The sequence below is a fragment of the Sander lucioperca genome, chromosome 20, assembly GCF_008315115.2.
Source record: "Sander lucioperca isolate FBNREF2018 chromosome 20, SLUC_FBN_1.2, whole genome shotgun sequence".
Taxonomy (NCBI): Eukaryota; Metazoa; Chordata; class Actinopteri; order Perciformes; family Percidae; genus Sander; species Sander lucioperca.
In genome coordinates, this window is record NC_050192.1 from 18973915 (window position 1) to 18989150 (window position 15236).

The following is a 15236-nucleotide window of genomic DNA, read 5'->3' on the forward strand; positions in this document are numbered from 1 at the left end:
TTTCCAGAGGTATTACTGTTTTTATTTCAGAGTGTCTGAGAGAAAAGGCACTAAACCAAACCGGGAAAGTGACAATGACTATGAATGACAGAGAGAGATGCAGAGGAATCAGGTTTAAATTAACATATATAAAGTTTACACAACACCAGGCATACAAACACACTCAGCGTCCTCCACACACAGCTTATAATCTATACATGTCCTGATTGATTAAATACAGCAGGCTGAAAACACCAGGAGCCGTTGAAGGAAAATTCCCACGCAAATTTGTTTGTCAAAGTATGTAAAAGAGGCCAGAACGTCATGTAGTGTTTAACAGCAGAAAATGTAAATTTCTGAAACCACACAGACAACAAAATAATCGTCAAATAATGTTCATAAACTATTAAAGAAATTATAAATAACATTTTCTGTCATACAGAGACAAACTTTACAATGTTGAAAATACTTTTTAAGCCCCATTCAGACAGGATAAACGTTACAGAGGGAGGTGGGAAATGATTCACTGTGCTCTTTTGTAACTGAATTCTTTGTTTTTGATCTTTTTGGGTAATACAGGATAGGGTCATGACTATTTATGATGGACATTCAGCAGTAGTAAGCCAAAAGCCTCCACAGGTGGGTGGCAGAGATTTAAAGGGGAGGCAAAGAAACATTACAATTAAATTATTTAATTTAATTGAAAGGCGGACCAGCAAGTTTGCAGAAAAACAGTAGGTAATTCCAGCTGTAATTATTACTATCCAGGCTGAATGGGTGATCTTCTGATTATCTTTGCACGTATTTCTTTACATTTCACATACTGCCTTTATCATTTTCTACAACAGAAATTCAATATGAGCTTATACAGTTTCACAATAATTGATTGGTTGGTCTTTTAGCAGCACTGTTCACAGGTTTTAGTTACTTGTGCCACATACGGAGCAACAGGGCCACAGTTACGAAAATACATCTGGGATTTCTAGAATAGTTGTAATATTTGAGGTTGTTTAAGTAATGTTCGAAATGTTACCAAAATAAAAATGTTGATACATTTTTGTTTTATGGACTTTATTCTCCCAACACTACAACTTACTTCTAAATATTTAAATGATATTCTCTAAATCTCAGAAGAGTGGCTCTAATTCTCCAGAAAGTTGTCTTTATTTGTAACTGAAGAATTTGAATGTCTTATTTCAGCCCTGTTAAACTCTGATTTACCAATCAAAGGTTTTTTGTATGTTTATTTTTTAGAAGGGGGAGGGGCAAAAAGCCAGTTGTCTTCATATATTAATAATAATTCATATAATGGGAGTGTTACATGTTTCAATAAAAAATCCAGATCAGTAACGACAACAGACCGCGGACGTCTATTTTTGTGGTGATTGAAAACAACCACAGTTATTCTCTTTCACACACAAAAACACACTCACACAAAGGGAGGGAGGGGAATGACAGGATGAGGGAAAACCAGGACCAGGAAAGGGGCGGGGATTCGGGGCGCAGTTGGCTGTGATTGGAGGGCGGGGCTGTCCATCGGTCACAGCTGGTCTTTGTAGTAGCCAAGCTTGGCGAAGGACATTTCCCTCCGTAGCTGCATCACCTCCCAGAATATCTGCTCCGCTACAAACACACAGCAGAGGGAAACGCCACCAGGTGGTGACATCAGTCAAATCAAAAGGCAGTATAGAATGTCAATAGAAATAGTATGTAGTATAACATAGTATGTCGAAAAAAGTAGTAAAAAAGTCATAGGGCCCTAGTTTAATGATCTAAGCGCACGGCGTGAAGCGCATGGCGCAGGTGCGTTTAGGGCGTGTCCAAATCCACTTGTGCTAGATTGACGGCGGAAAAAAGGGTCCGTGCGCCGGCCGCATGGTTCTAAAGGGTTGTACTTAGTGTCTTCATTAATCAGAGGTGTGTTTTGGGCGTAACATGCAATAAACCAATCAGAGATCATCTCCCATTCCCTTTAAAAGCCAGGCGCGTTTGGACCTTGGAGCATTGCTATTATGATGGAGGATTTGCACCGTAATATTTTTATTTATTTTTGTAATCTTCTGCATGTGTGTGTGCTGCTGTGAGTCCCTGTGTGTGTAACAAGCATAGTGTGCGCGCACTATGCATAACACCTAGGCACATTTCACTAATGCGTTGTTAAAATAACAATGAAATGCTGCGTTATTGACTTTAGACCAGGTTTTTGTTGGTCAATGGCACGATCACTTCCTGCTGCCTCAAGATAGCAATACTCCCAGAATTCACCTGAACACACCTCCCTTAAAGACGTGGGCGCTGGACGGGAAATTGACAACTGTGTCGGTCTAGCAAAGACACTTGCGTCGGGCTTTGCGCTGCGCCGGGTGCAAGATAGGGGTCATAATATGTCGAAAAAAGTAGTGTGTGTGTGTGTGTTTTTCTCTTACCATCCTGCTGTTTGACCAGCCCTTGGTGGATGTAGCGAATGTAGGTGAAGAAATTACACACTGCTGTGATCTGAGAGGACAAAAACACAAAGACAAATACAATTTATACAGTATAAAAACTGTTCAAATGTAGTGTTTGTGAAACAGATCTTTTCGAGGTGTTACAACAACTTCTGTTTTCTATAAACTTTTTTTAAGAAAGTAAATGGAACAAAGTCAGACAACCTAGATGTCATATCGTCAAGACATATGACAGACTAAAAAGAAAACATGGAAGGAGATGGAAAAAAAAAAAACAGCAGCAGATAGATCACCAAATAATTAGTTATAGTGATGTATGGTAGACACATTTTTCTTATAATAAATAAATAAATAAAAACAGGGGATGACATGGCAAATTCCAATTTTTTTGGAATATGAAATATACCAAGCAGGATCATGAGATACTCTGTTGAACATGGGATCACTACACATAGCTACAGTTAACAGAACGCATGAATGACATCTGCAGGAGTTAAACATATATTACACTTAAAGTGCTCATATTATGCTTTTTGGCTTTTCCCCTTTCCTTTATTGTGTTATATATCTTTTTGTGCATGTTATAGGTTTACAAAGTGAAAAAGCCCAAAGTCCACCCCAAAGGGACTTACCATCTCCAACAGAAAACACTGTTCACAAACTGCTCCAAACAGCTCTATTGTAGTCCAGCCTTTACTTCAGAGACAAACGTGGTCACTTTGGAACGCTCGCCTAGCTGCTAGCATGGCACGCCCTCATACTCTGCTTCTGACTGGCTAGTAGTCCTTACCTAGGTACTGTCAGGGCACGCCCTCATACTCTGCTTCTGACTGGCTAGTAGTCCTTACCTAGGTACTGTCAGGACACGCCCTCATACTCTGCTTCTGACTGGCTAGTAGTCCTTACCTAGGTACTGTCAGGGCACGCCCTCATACTCTGCTTCTGACTGGCTAGTAGTCCTTACCTAGGTACTGCACCTAAACCTATTCTGATATAACCTCTAAATACAATTATGAACCTGTAAATGAGTATAATATGAGCACTTTAAAGGAGACAGACTGATGCTCACTGAATCTGGGATTCTCCTGGATGTGATGTACAAGTACGAGCTTGGATTTGAACAGAAATGAAAATGAACTCCTCATTTTATTAGTTTGCAACAACTTGTTGCTTTTGTAGTGTGTGTGTGTGTGTGTGTGTGTGTGTGTGCGTGTGTGTGTGTGTGTGTGTGTGTGTGTGTGTGTGTGTGTGTGTGTGTGTGTGTGTGCGTGTGTTGGTACTCACTCTATATCTACAGTACGGAGACACGTAGTAATAGTTGGACGAATCTCCAAACTTGATTCTGTGCTTACAGGTTTTGGTCTGACCACTCAGGGCACATTTTCTATCGGAGACACACACACACAAAAAGAGACAGACGTGAAGTTATTTATGGGTTTTGTTTCAAAGTGAGGAAAACTGTATTTGAAAAAAAAAACAACAACAAAACAAACTATCAAACAAAACAAGACTAACACTAAGACTTGAGGAAGCAAGGAAAGGAAGTAAGGAGAGATGGATCACTGTTAAACATTTATCAAGCTTGCTCTCATCAGGATTGCTTTGATAAACCTGGACAGAAGAAAGTATTGAAGGAAGGATTATTATTATGAGAGTTAGAAGGGGTGTTTGGAAGAGCCAGGCGGGGTCGAGGAGCAACTGAGGGGAGATTATAAAATGCTGATGGAAGAGAGAGAGAGAGAGAGAGAGAGAGAGAGTCAGACTTACGTGACAAGCTCAGCCCTTCGCCCACTAGAGGAGGAAATTGAGGGAAGATGGAGAGATGACGATGAAAGAGTGATAGCTCAATGAAGAGGAGAAAAAGTTGCTGGGCCCTATTTTAACGATCTAAGCACACGGCATGAAGCGCCTGGCGCAGGTGCGTTTAGTGCGTGTCCAAATCCACTTTTGCTAGTTTGACGGCGGAAAAAAGGGTCTGTGCGCCGGGCGCATGGTTCTAAAGGGTTGTACTTAGTGTCTTCATTAATCAGAGGTGTGTTTTGGGCGTAACATGCAATCAACCAATCAGAGATCATCTCCCATTCCCTTTAAAAGCCAGTGCTATTTAAACAATGTGGGCGCTGGACGAGAAATTGACAACTGCGTCGTCTTAAACTAGCAATGACACTTGCGTTGGGCTTTGTGCTGCGCTGCACCGGGTGCAAGATAGGGCCCATGATGTGTGTGTGTGTGTGTGTGTGTGTGTGCTGTCTTACTTTGGTCCTCCACACTCCACCGCCGAGGCTTTGACCACGGGCAGCGGCTGGAAACCGACCGGCTCCACACTGAGCGTGTTCTGCTCCACAGCTTCCAAGATGGCCGAACCGAGCTGAGGAGAGAGCAGGAGAGGACAATGAGCCTTCAAGGACAGGTTAGAAAAGTGGGCAGTGGAGGGATAGAAAAAAAGACTTAACTTTGCAAGACATACTCTACCTAGTCTACAGTAGATGTGGGAGTGACAGTAACTTACGATACTATCATGATACGTTGCCCGTGATAACGATGGTAACGCGATACAGCGATTCTGCAAAGCTCAATACATTGCAAGACAAACATCCACGATACATCACGATATCTTTGTAACTGAAGAAGGAAAAATATGTTTGGGGTGGTGTGAAAGCTAGCAGAGTATGAGGGCGTGCCCTGACAGTACCTAGGTAAGGACTACTAGCCAGTCAGAAGCAGAGTATGAGGGCGTGCCCTGACAGTACCTAGGTAAGGACTACTAGCCAGTCAGAAGCAGAGTATGAGGGCGTGCCCTGACAGTACCTAGGTAAGGACTACTAGCCAGTCAGAAGCAGAGTATGAGGGCGTGCCCTGACAGTACCTAGGTAAGGACTACTAGCCAGTCAGAAGCAGAGTATGAGGGCGTGCCATGCTAGCAGCTAGGTGAGCATTATAACATGTGTTCCAAAGTGACCACGTTTGTCTCTGAAGTAAAGGCTGGACTACAATAGAGCTGTTTGGAGCAGTATGTGAACAGTGTTTTCTGTTGGAGATGGTAAGTCCCTTTGGGGTGGACTTTGGGCTTTTTCACTTTGTAAACCTGTAACGTGCACAAAAAAGATATATAACACAATAAAGGAAAGGGGAAAGGCCAAAAAGCAGAATATGAGCACTTTAAGGGATGATAACTTTCAGATCCATAACCTAATATGACTACACAACGCTGGTCGTCTGTATGACATCATCTCTCTCTCATCAGGGCCGCACCTCTCCTTCACTCGCTGTCTGTCAGCTGCTCACGTTGTCCGCCTTCTTCTTAAACATTAGAAACACTAAAACCAAAACCAGAAAACCCAAGACGTTATCAATTTGGTGTTGCTCCATTATTTATAGTCTGCCGAAGTATAGGTGTGAAAGCACCCTAACTCGCAGAGCCCTGTGGAGTTTTTCTTGTAAGCAAACAAAAGTTGTTTCCATTTAATGTTTCTCACTAAACACGTTGGGTGTGTTTATCCTTGAAGGTAGGCCTGCACGATTAATCGTTATAAAATCGCGATCTCGATTCACACTGTTCACGACTTAATTTTTAAATAACTTTGATTTGTTTTTTATTTAAAAAAAAACAATGATATATATATATATATATTTTTTTTTTAATGACTTCGATTCTCATTTAATTTTACGAGCCGACTGCATCACAAACGCTACTACTTTCTTCTGTGAGTTTTAAACATAGACTGTAAAAATAGGTTTTAAAGCGCTCCCAAGCGCTGCAATGCTCTCCCTTCTCTTCATTGAAGCCTCTGTGTTTACAGGCTTGTGGTGATGCGCAATGTGCTCTAGGTGCCAAAAAAAAGTTTGGTACTGCCAATTTTGTTTTGTTTTGTCATGGTTCATGTGTGCAATAAACATTACACTTCGGGAGAAAAAATCGTGGCAGAGAATCGTGATATCAATTCTAAGCAAAAAAATCGTGCAGGCCTACTTGAAGGCCTGTTGGATGCATTTTCTCCTCAAAAACATCTTTCCGATCGACAAATTCCTTGCTCTCGGTTCTCTGCTCCTCTTTTAAAATGAATGCACTGTCGATATCTTCTGTAACAGACGCGATGGCGGAATCTACACATCTCAATTCTCCAGCGGCAGCCATCTTTGTTGTAAACTAATTCAACCCAAGCGCTCTTTGGTGACGTGGTTGATTATGTTACTGTTGATCATCTGTCCACCATCGTATAAAGCCTGCCCTGACAATTTGATTGGTCCAAACAGCTCTGGTTCGAGCATAGTTGCTCCACAACGGATCAAACAGACCGAACAGACCCGACCTCAAAGGTTGTGGGCGGGGCTAAGTTCGGCTGGCATCCAGGCTACCATACCACTACTAGTGGTCAAAAGCAAGCCTTTAAGTGAGATCTTTGTCTGCATCTCTCTGTACCTCGCTCTTGCTGAAGGTGAGGCAGGGGTAGATGTCCTCACGGTAAACTCTCTCCAGGAAGCAGCAGCCCCGGTCGAGCGTCGGCTCCTCCTTCCACGCCTTGAAGTCGCTGAACAGCTGACTGTCCACCTACACGTCCAACAACACAGGTTAACATATTAAAAGTATAGTCAGCTGGTGTTCCATAAAGTTCTGCAGGCTCGCGTTAGAGCTCCTACCTCTCTACACTCCCGTACGATGGGCTGCGTGGCCGACGGGTCGGGCTGCGTCCCCATGATGGCCGAGGAGGTGCTCTTGTTCCTGCTGTGGCCCTTCCTGAAGGGAGTCTTCCCCCCGGCTCCTGCAGAGGGCAGGTCACCCAGCGGGGAGGTGGGGGAGGAGAGCACCAGTGTCTTCAGGGCCTGGACCTCCGCCTGGAGGACGTCAATCTAAAAAGAAACATTTCCTTTTTTTTGCTAATCTGATAGATGGAAAACATGCTGACACCAACATATATACCTATTTGGGAACCTATTGAACAACCAACAGACAACCATCACTGGAGAACTTTGTCAATAAAGAAAACTTAAAAACATGATGATTCTCGGTCTGAAGCGCATTTCGATGATTTCTAAGCTGATTCATGGACGTTTATACGTAATGGACATCAGAGATAATGATATCCTCAGGAAGTCACGCTGAATGGTATTAATGTGTTTCGTGTCTGTGTGTGTTTTGGAGATTTGACTGAGTTAGGACTCTGAGAAGGAGTACGATATTCACGAGAGGAAGATTCGTAGTGTTGGCAGTGTTGTCACCTTTCCCAGGGCTTCCTTCAGTTGTTTTTCAGCATTCGCCTGTTTGACGTTGGCTTCTCTGACCATTTTGTGGGCCTCCTGGAAAACACACACAAACGATTTTATCGCTCAATGGGTATTAAAGGAACAATTCACTCTGAAAATAAACGTTAGAAAAACATAATGGTAACATAAAGTAAAGCAACCGTTTGAATATGTAACACTGGTTTTGCTGGATACGTATACAGGCTACAAAAAACACACACAAACACACACACAGATAAGGATCCCAACACCTGCTATGATAAAAAGGCTGAAGAACAAGGAGTGTAAGGAGAAAAGGAACAACATGTTGTGAAGGCCAGCAGCACAGATTCCGTCTGCTTCTTGAACTCAAACATAGAACGGCAGAACAAGAAATTTGTCAAACAACTCAAAAAGGTTTAGTGTTCTTGTGAAAGACCGTTTCCCCCAGTGTTGGGGAGGACTACTGCATCGGTGGAAAAGGTTGCATTAAGCCTTTAGTGTCTCCAGAGGGCACTGTGTTAAGTCTGATAAATGTCCTCAAGTGATGTCACTTGAGGCAGCGTCGGTTGGAGCAGAAGACTACAAGTTTGAAAATGGAAAAAAAAATCTGGAGGTGTGTTTTGGTTTTTAGAAAGGATGTCTTTTGGTACGTTTAACCCTCGCTTCCACACTACTCCGGCATTTCCGAGCTCTTAAAATGGAGACATTTGGAAAAACTGCTGCCCCCGTTTTGGTTTGAAAACTCCTGGGTTACTATGTAGTTTGGACGGGCACAAACTGAGTCTTTTGGAAATGACGATGCACGTCAGTCAGTCTTATCAGTTAGGTAGGCTTACAAACCTTTAGTATCAAACAATAATTTGGAGCCCCCCCCGCCCCTGCAGTGACTCTAAGGACCCTTTGTTAAAGATTTCAGAGCTAAATGATTAGTTAGAAGTCAAAAAACAGAGAGTTGAACGAAGCAAGACTGAGAAACAGAGCCTTCTCTCTGGTCACCAGCACCGGGCACTTGGAAAAAGAGCCAGAGTTGTTTCTATTTTAATGACTTGATGGAGGATCAAGAAAAATAACACGAGACGCACTAAATGTTTAGAAAGCCACTAAAACACAGCCTCCCGACGCCTCCATTTCACATCTCTGCTGCCAAAGAATAGAGAGCAACAAATCCCAGGGGGAACCATTTTCATTTTTTTTTTTTTTCTGTCTGGCCGCTGCCTCAGGAAGAAGGGAAACAGGAAACGGGAAGCAGAGGAGACGGACAGATGGACGGAGGAGAGGCGGACCGACCTGGAAGAGACTGGCGGTGAGCTCCTCCAGCTCCTGGCCGAGCTGGTCTCTGACTTTAGACAACCTCTCACACTCCTCATCCTTTAACAGCAGCTCCTTCCACACACACACATACACGCACACACAAAAACAGAAAACAACACAACAGAAAAACAACCGCCAAATGAAAACACATGGAAGTAAGAAATGAAAATGATGAAGAAATAGAAATTAGTGAAATATGTTTGAGGACTCGTTAAATAATAAAAAATGTATAAAAAGAAATAATATAAATGCATTTAACATAAAATATTACATGATGTTAATGTCAGTAATGATAGTGTGGGTGAGATGAAGTGAAGTCTTACAAACACACACTGTCCCAACTGCACACATACACTCACATTCAGTTTAAATTCAAATACCTTCAGGTTAAGACCAGAGACTGTGCGTTTGTGCGTGTGCGTGTGCGTGTGTGTGTGTGTGTGTGTGTGTGTGTGTGTGTGTGTGTGTGTGTGTGTGTGTGTGCGTGTGTGTGTGTGTGTGTGTGTGTCCTACCCTCTGGGCCTTGGCCAGCTCCTCCTTCAGCTTCTCGCTTCCTTTCTCTCGGACCTCCATCACCGACGGGCTGCGCAGCCGCGAAAGGCTGTCGCTCAAAGCGCTGCACTCCTCGGCGTCCTCTGCGGACAGGAAGTTGCCCTCGGTTGACTCCGCCTCCTGGCCTGGCACACTGTGCAGCAGCGTAACCATGGAAACGACAGAGGTGAGGTATGGATTTACAGCGGATACAAAAGAAAAGTCTTTGCCAAATTATTTGTGAACAAAAATCTACAAACGTGGTAGAGAGTGTTAGAGTGTCACTAGAACTTAGATCGGGCCCAAAAAAAATCCAGCCCGACCCTACCCGAGCCCGTGCACGTTGCGTCCGAGCCCGGCCGACACATTAACTGTAATTATGAGCCCGAGCCCGATTTAAACCCGACAATTTTTTAATCCGTGGGCCGTTACAACTGACGTTCTCAACTACAATTCCGAGTTGTTTGAACTACAGAAATCTGTTTAGAATTATCTTAATGAATACCGGTAATGCAACAAGGACGAAGCATGTAAACTGCGCTGTTTGTTTATTCAGAATAGAACGGATCGCAAATGGATCCGAATGAAGAAAGGTAAATAAAAAAACCTCGACCCTAGCTCCCTCAGCTGAATAGTGAGGGTAACAGATCAAGGCAGCAACATAATCAAAGCCCTGGGACCATATAGGAGACTTTCTTGTCTCCATCTCCTAATTAATACTGTCCTTCTCCACGGTCTGCATGCTGACGCACTGGCCGACAACAGTGCTGCAGGGGAGAGAGACACGATGGAGCCCAGTTTACCTCACACTCAGTGCAGGACATGCAGCCTACCCAGAGCTACGGGATAAGCTGGAGAGGCATAGCGGCGGAAAATATCGGCCCGGCCCGGCCCGGCCTGAGAATCTAAACTCTATGTGTCACACAGTCAGTCTGGCTGCTGTACTTTTTCTCCTTACCCCTACAGCGCTTTTGTTCCATAAAATGTCAGACATTGTGAAAAATACCCAGAGCCCAAGGTGATGCCTACAAAGGGCCATGTTTTGTCTGAAAACTTCTAAAAAATATTATCCAAAACTAAAATATATTCAATTAAATTTGAGGTAAAACAGAGAAAAGAAACAAAAACTTTACTTTGGAGAAGCTGCAACCAGAGAATATTGGACCTTTCTGCTTGAAAAATAAACTACTAATCAATTCTCAAAATAATTGCCAATTCATTTGTGATTAATCACTGAACCAACTTAGGTCTATCTGCCACCAAAGAAGATTTTGATGTCAATGTGTTTTTATTACCTTCCATTGTGGCTGTGCCGTGGCGTGGAGTACACTGGCTGCGTGGGGAGCTGGTCGGCCCGCAGTGAGGTGGGGCGGCCACTAGGGTGCGCTCCCAGAGAGTGGGTGCGGTACAGAGAGGTGGGCGGGGCACTCTGTCGGGCGGGGGGGCGCTGCTCAGCTTGGTTCTGCCGGAGAACACACGGGGAACCAATAAAGACATTAAAAGTAATCAAGAGTGATCTCTAACGATCTATAAAGTGAGGACCGTCGGTGAAAACAGAGGAATATATCAGCACAACGTACCTAGATTTACGTTTGTTCAAGGTGGAGCTAGATACTTTAATGAATAGTAATGCATCATATTTTAATTGGGATATTTTGTGAGTAAAATCTAAAGTGAATCTCCGACATAACCGTTAACATTTCTCCATCAGGTAAATGTAGTAGTACAATGTTTTCCTCTGAAGTAGAAGTACACAGTAAGACACAGTTGGGTTGCTTTGGGGGCCGTCTGTAAGTTATTTCGGGGTACAATGGTTCTGGGGAAAGCTACAAGCAGCAATACTGGAAGCCAAGCAATAGGCAAACAGGTACGTATCGACTCAATATCGTTATTGCAATATCACGTTGCGCAATATTATATCGAAAGGGGTTGCAATATTTGCAATATTTTGTGGAGCGCTGCGTCCCGTCCGTTGGCTGTGTGGCTTAGTTGTGTTTGATTTAGAGCCCGCTTGAAACGCTGTAATGATCATGTTTCATTGGCCAGTTACCGTGGTTACCGTGCCACTTGCACATGTTAGTGCACGTCAGCGCACGGGGCCACTACGTGACAAACCCTATGGAGCGTACCACGTTTGTGCATATTTCAACAGAGTGACAGTGTGAGTGAAGAAATAGATAGAGACAACTAAACGGAACCAATCAGAGAAGAGAAAGAACAGTTATGTCCTGTTCTCTTTATTTATATATTTATACTGTCCAACCAGTAGAACATGTCCTGTTCTCATTATTTATATATTATATACTGTCCAACCAGTAAAACATGTCCTGTTCTCTTTATTTATATATTATATACTGTCCAACCAGTAGAACATGTCCTGTTCTCATTATTTATATATTATATACTGTCCAACCAGTAAAACATGTCCTGTTCTCTTTATTTATATATTATATACTGTCCAACCAGTAGAACATGTCCTGTTCTCATTATTTATATATTATATACTGTCCAACCAGTAGAACATGTCCTGTTCTCTTTATTTATATATTTTACACTGTCCAACCAGTAAAACATGTCCTGTTCTGTAGACATGGTCCTTATTTATTTATTTATTCATGTTGGACCAGTCCAATATGACCGTCAGCTGAAATAAACCTTGTAAGAAAACTTGTTCTATTTGTTATGAATCTATTTTGATGCGTTTTCCGGTAACTTTTGTAATTTTGCATACGTTTAAAAATATCGAAATGAATATATATATCACAATATTCATAATCAATATCGCAATATCACATTTTCTTAATGTCGTGCAACCCTAGTTTTGAAGTCTCAACGTAAAGGAATATGAGCCAGCTTCATGATAACAGAAAACCTGAGTTAAGGCCAAACATCTTCTGACAATCAAGTCAAGATCCTCAAATATGCTGAAAAATGAATGTCTGCCTGCATGTGATGAGATAATTCAACGTACCTGAAGGTCAGGTGTGGTGGGTGAGGCCAAGTTCACCTCATGGAACCCCTCCAGAGTTTCGGCATTGCTCTGTCCGCTGCTGCAGGCCATGGCAGCTGCTCTCAGACATCATACACTCTGCAGACGACAACACACACACACACACACACACACACACACACACACACACACACACACACACACACACACACACACACACACACACACACACACACACACACACACACCTTAGTTAGTGATGACTAACAACTGGAAAGGGGTGGTAAACAACAACAAATAATCACTGATTAGTGAAGTAACTAAAGTATGTTTGCATTTAAAAAGATTTTCCTCGGCACAGGAACACACAAGTCATTAAGGATGTGTGTGACAGACATTGTTGATGTGTTGATTTAACTTCAGTTTTAACATTACAAGATTAAGTCATTCTTAAGACATGTTTTTCAATGAGATGCCTTATTTATTCATTTTATTTCAGATCATTAGTGATGATTTATTGTTGACAAGGATTGGTTTGTCTATAAAGTAAATCCACTGTGTTCTGTTTTAGAGCTGGAGTCTCCGAGACACCAAAAGAACTAATGTCTCATTATCCATGGCCAACTTATGAAACATCTTAGCAGTTCAAAAGCATGTTTATGTCATAACTAAATAATAGGTGATAAAACAATGTTAATGAGGCCCAGTGGGTCCATGACCCCAAACATTAAAACAAATAGATTTTTTTTAATTTTTAGATCCGTGGAAATGAATTTGGACAACACGTTTGTAAGGATTCATCCCATTGTTTGACTGTTATGAAGGCAGGTAAACTGTGTTGTTAAAGTTCAAGATGCATAAACAGCCATGCATTGTACCAGGATTTTTATTTAAATGCAGATGTTCTTTTTGAAAATAACCATGCCTGAAAAGACGAGGGTAATCCATCTATACATAGTTTACAAGTTCTAGTGTGTGTGTGTGTGTGTGTGTGTGTGTGTGTGTGTGTGTGTGTGAGAGAGAGAGTGTCTGTGTGAGTTTGTCTGTCTGTCTGTGCGTGTGTGCGTGCATTGTACCATAGTGCAGCTGTGGACGGAGACGCTGGGAGGATCGATGGAGGCTTTCAGTCAGTCATCAGAAAAACAGGACGGTCTACAGATGAACGAGTGACTCAAACACACCGACCTCCAACAGGTAACGACTGTCTTTAACCTGAGAGAGGGAGAGAGAGGATACGTTCTCTTACAACTGTTAAGACCCAAAAGAAATCAGAACATGTATGAAGATGTAGAATCTAAAACACACGGACACTGAGCTGCCTTTAAAGTTTAAAATTCCTTGGAGTCCAACAAAGCTGCGACGTACGAAGGCCAGTTCGATTAAATCCAAGGAAATCATGACGCAAGTTCATTTTACTAGAGCCCGACTGATATGGCATTTTTGAGACCAATACAGATTTCAGAGGGGAAAACTTCAAAGAATACAGATGTGGCGGCCGACATAGTGAATTCTTTTTCTCATATATTTGATATGTAAAAGGTACTTAGAAGGCTACTTTCTTAAACAAACAACTTTATTAGAGAATATTTAACAATATTATACATTAGAATTCTTGAAATGAACACTGAAAAAGAAAAGAATAAATAAAATAGCAAAAATAAACAGTACTGTATGTTCAGTATCACCCAATTGCTGATTGAAATAGTACGTAATGACAGCGTTTCTAAATCAAATCATGAGTCGTTTTCTGCATTATATGTTCTGTAAAAAAATAAATCATATTGCCGCATATCGGACACCGATACCGATAGATACCGACTTGTCTGTGATAAATCAATCGGGCACTACATTTTACTATTGCAGGAAAGAATAATAATAATAATAATAATAATAATAATAATAATAATAATAATAATAATATGTGATAAGTATGTGATAACATTGTGATATTTTTGGCCACTATAGACCTTTTTTACAGCAGACATGTTGACATGTCATAGTAGGAAAAGCACAGGTGTATATGGGTTAAAACCATTAATGACGGCTGTATTCCACTTAGTAGAGGTCCTGGTGTTGTGCATGCTGACTCACTGAAATAGCTTACTGGGACACTTGATGGAATTGAGCCATGTTAAGGTGATCAGTGTCAGCTGTGCTTTTCCTACTATGACGAGTCAAAATGTCTGCTGTGAAAAAGGTCCACAATCGTAGCGTGGCAATTTGATAGCGGCACATCTGTAGTCTGTACTTCAAAGTAACTTCCCTCCCCCTTTTTTCCACTTCCAACAGGTTTATAATACTATAAATTGAATAACTGTACGGCAGACTGGACTCTTAGCTCCACTTTCTGGGTCAAACTCCGGCAGACAGAAAGAAACCGGATGCTCATGGCCGACAAGGGAGTGACTGACAACTCCTCAACAAAGGATCAAGTATATTTACATACCAAAGATGCTCCATTATCATCATCATCACGATCATCATGATGTTCTTTAAATAATCTCTGTGACACGTTTCTGTTTGTAGCTGTCCTACCTTACGTTTTGCCTACCTCAGCAGGGTGTTTTTTTAACAGCGCACCGGTCCCACCTGCTCAGCCTGGTGTCTTTCTGCGTTCGTGTGTGCGAGTGTGTGAGTGTGTGTCCGTGCATGTGGGTGTGTCCCCATCTGAGCATATATACAAAAGCTGAAATTCAGCGACTTCCTCGAGAAGACAAATAAAGCTGGCGTGACTCACAAAAACTTGCGTCACTCCCTGAGTTTATTTAAAGATCCAGATGAAGAATGAGGTGTGT

The 15236-nt window shown here is 42.1% G+C and overlaps 1 protein-coding gene and 1 long non-coding RNA gene across 6 annotated transcripts in view; both read right to left on the reverse strand.

Annotated features, from left to right (window-relative positions):
- LOC116047916 overlaps positions 1–15236 on the reverse strand; it is a 27950-nt gene continuing 12714 nt past the window's right edge. Inside the window, exon 3 of the long non-coding RNA XR_004104514.1 lies at positions 1–335. This is a non-coding gene — a long non-coding RNA (uncharacterized LOC116047916). The remainder of the gene's footprint in view (positions 336–15236) is intronic.
- The window catches only part of LOC116047915 (RAB3A interacting protein (rabin3)), a 17991-nt gene continuing 4107 nt past the window's right edge, over positions 1353–15236 (reverse strand). The window contains exons 2-14 of one of the 5 annotated variants that reach the window (XM_031296948.2): positions 13518–13653; positions 12463–12579; positions 10787–10953; positions 9474–9645; positions 8937–9032; positions 7644–7721; positions 7065–7274; positions 6847–6975; positions 4682–4824; positions 4194–4217; positions 3711–3810; positions 2406–2475; positions 1353–1602 (exon numbers count right to left, since the gene is read on the reverse strand). In XM_031296948.2, the coding sequence (XP_031152808.1) occupies positions 1520–1602; positions 2406–2475; positions 3711–3810; positions 4194–4217; positions 4682–4824; positions 6847–6975; positions 7065–7274; positions 7644–7721; positions 8937–9032; positions 9474–9645; positions 10787–10953; positions 12463–12552 (1362 nt within the window). In that variant the 5' untranslated portion in view covers positions 12553–12579; positions 13518–13653 and the 3' untranslated portion in view covers positions 1353–1519. The remainder of the gene's footprint in view (positions 1603–2405; positions 2476–3710; positions 3811–4193; positions 4218–4681; positions 4825–6846; positions 6976–7064; positions 7275–7643; positions 7722–8936; positions 9033–9473; positions 9646–10786; positions 10954–12462; positions 12580–13517; positions 13654–15236) is intronic. The other 4 variants (XM_031296951.2, XM_031296953.2, XM_031296950.2 and 1 more) reach the window with 4 other exon arrangements.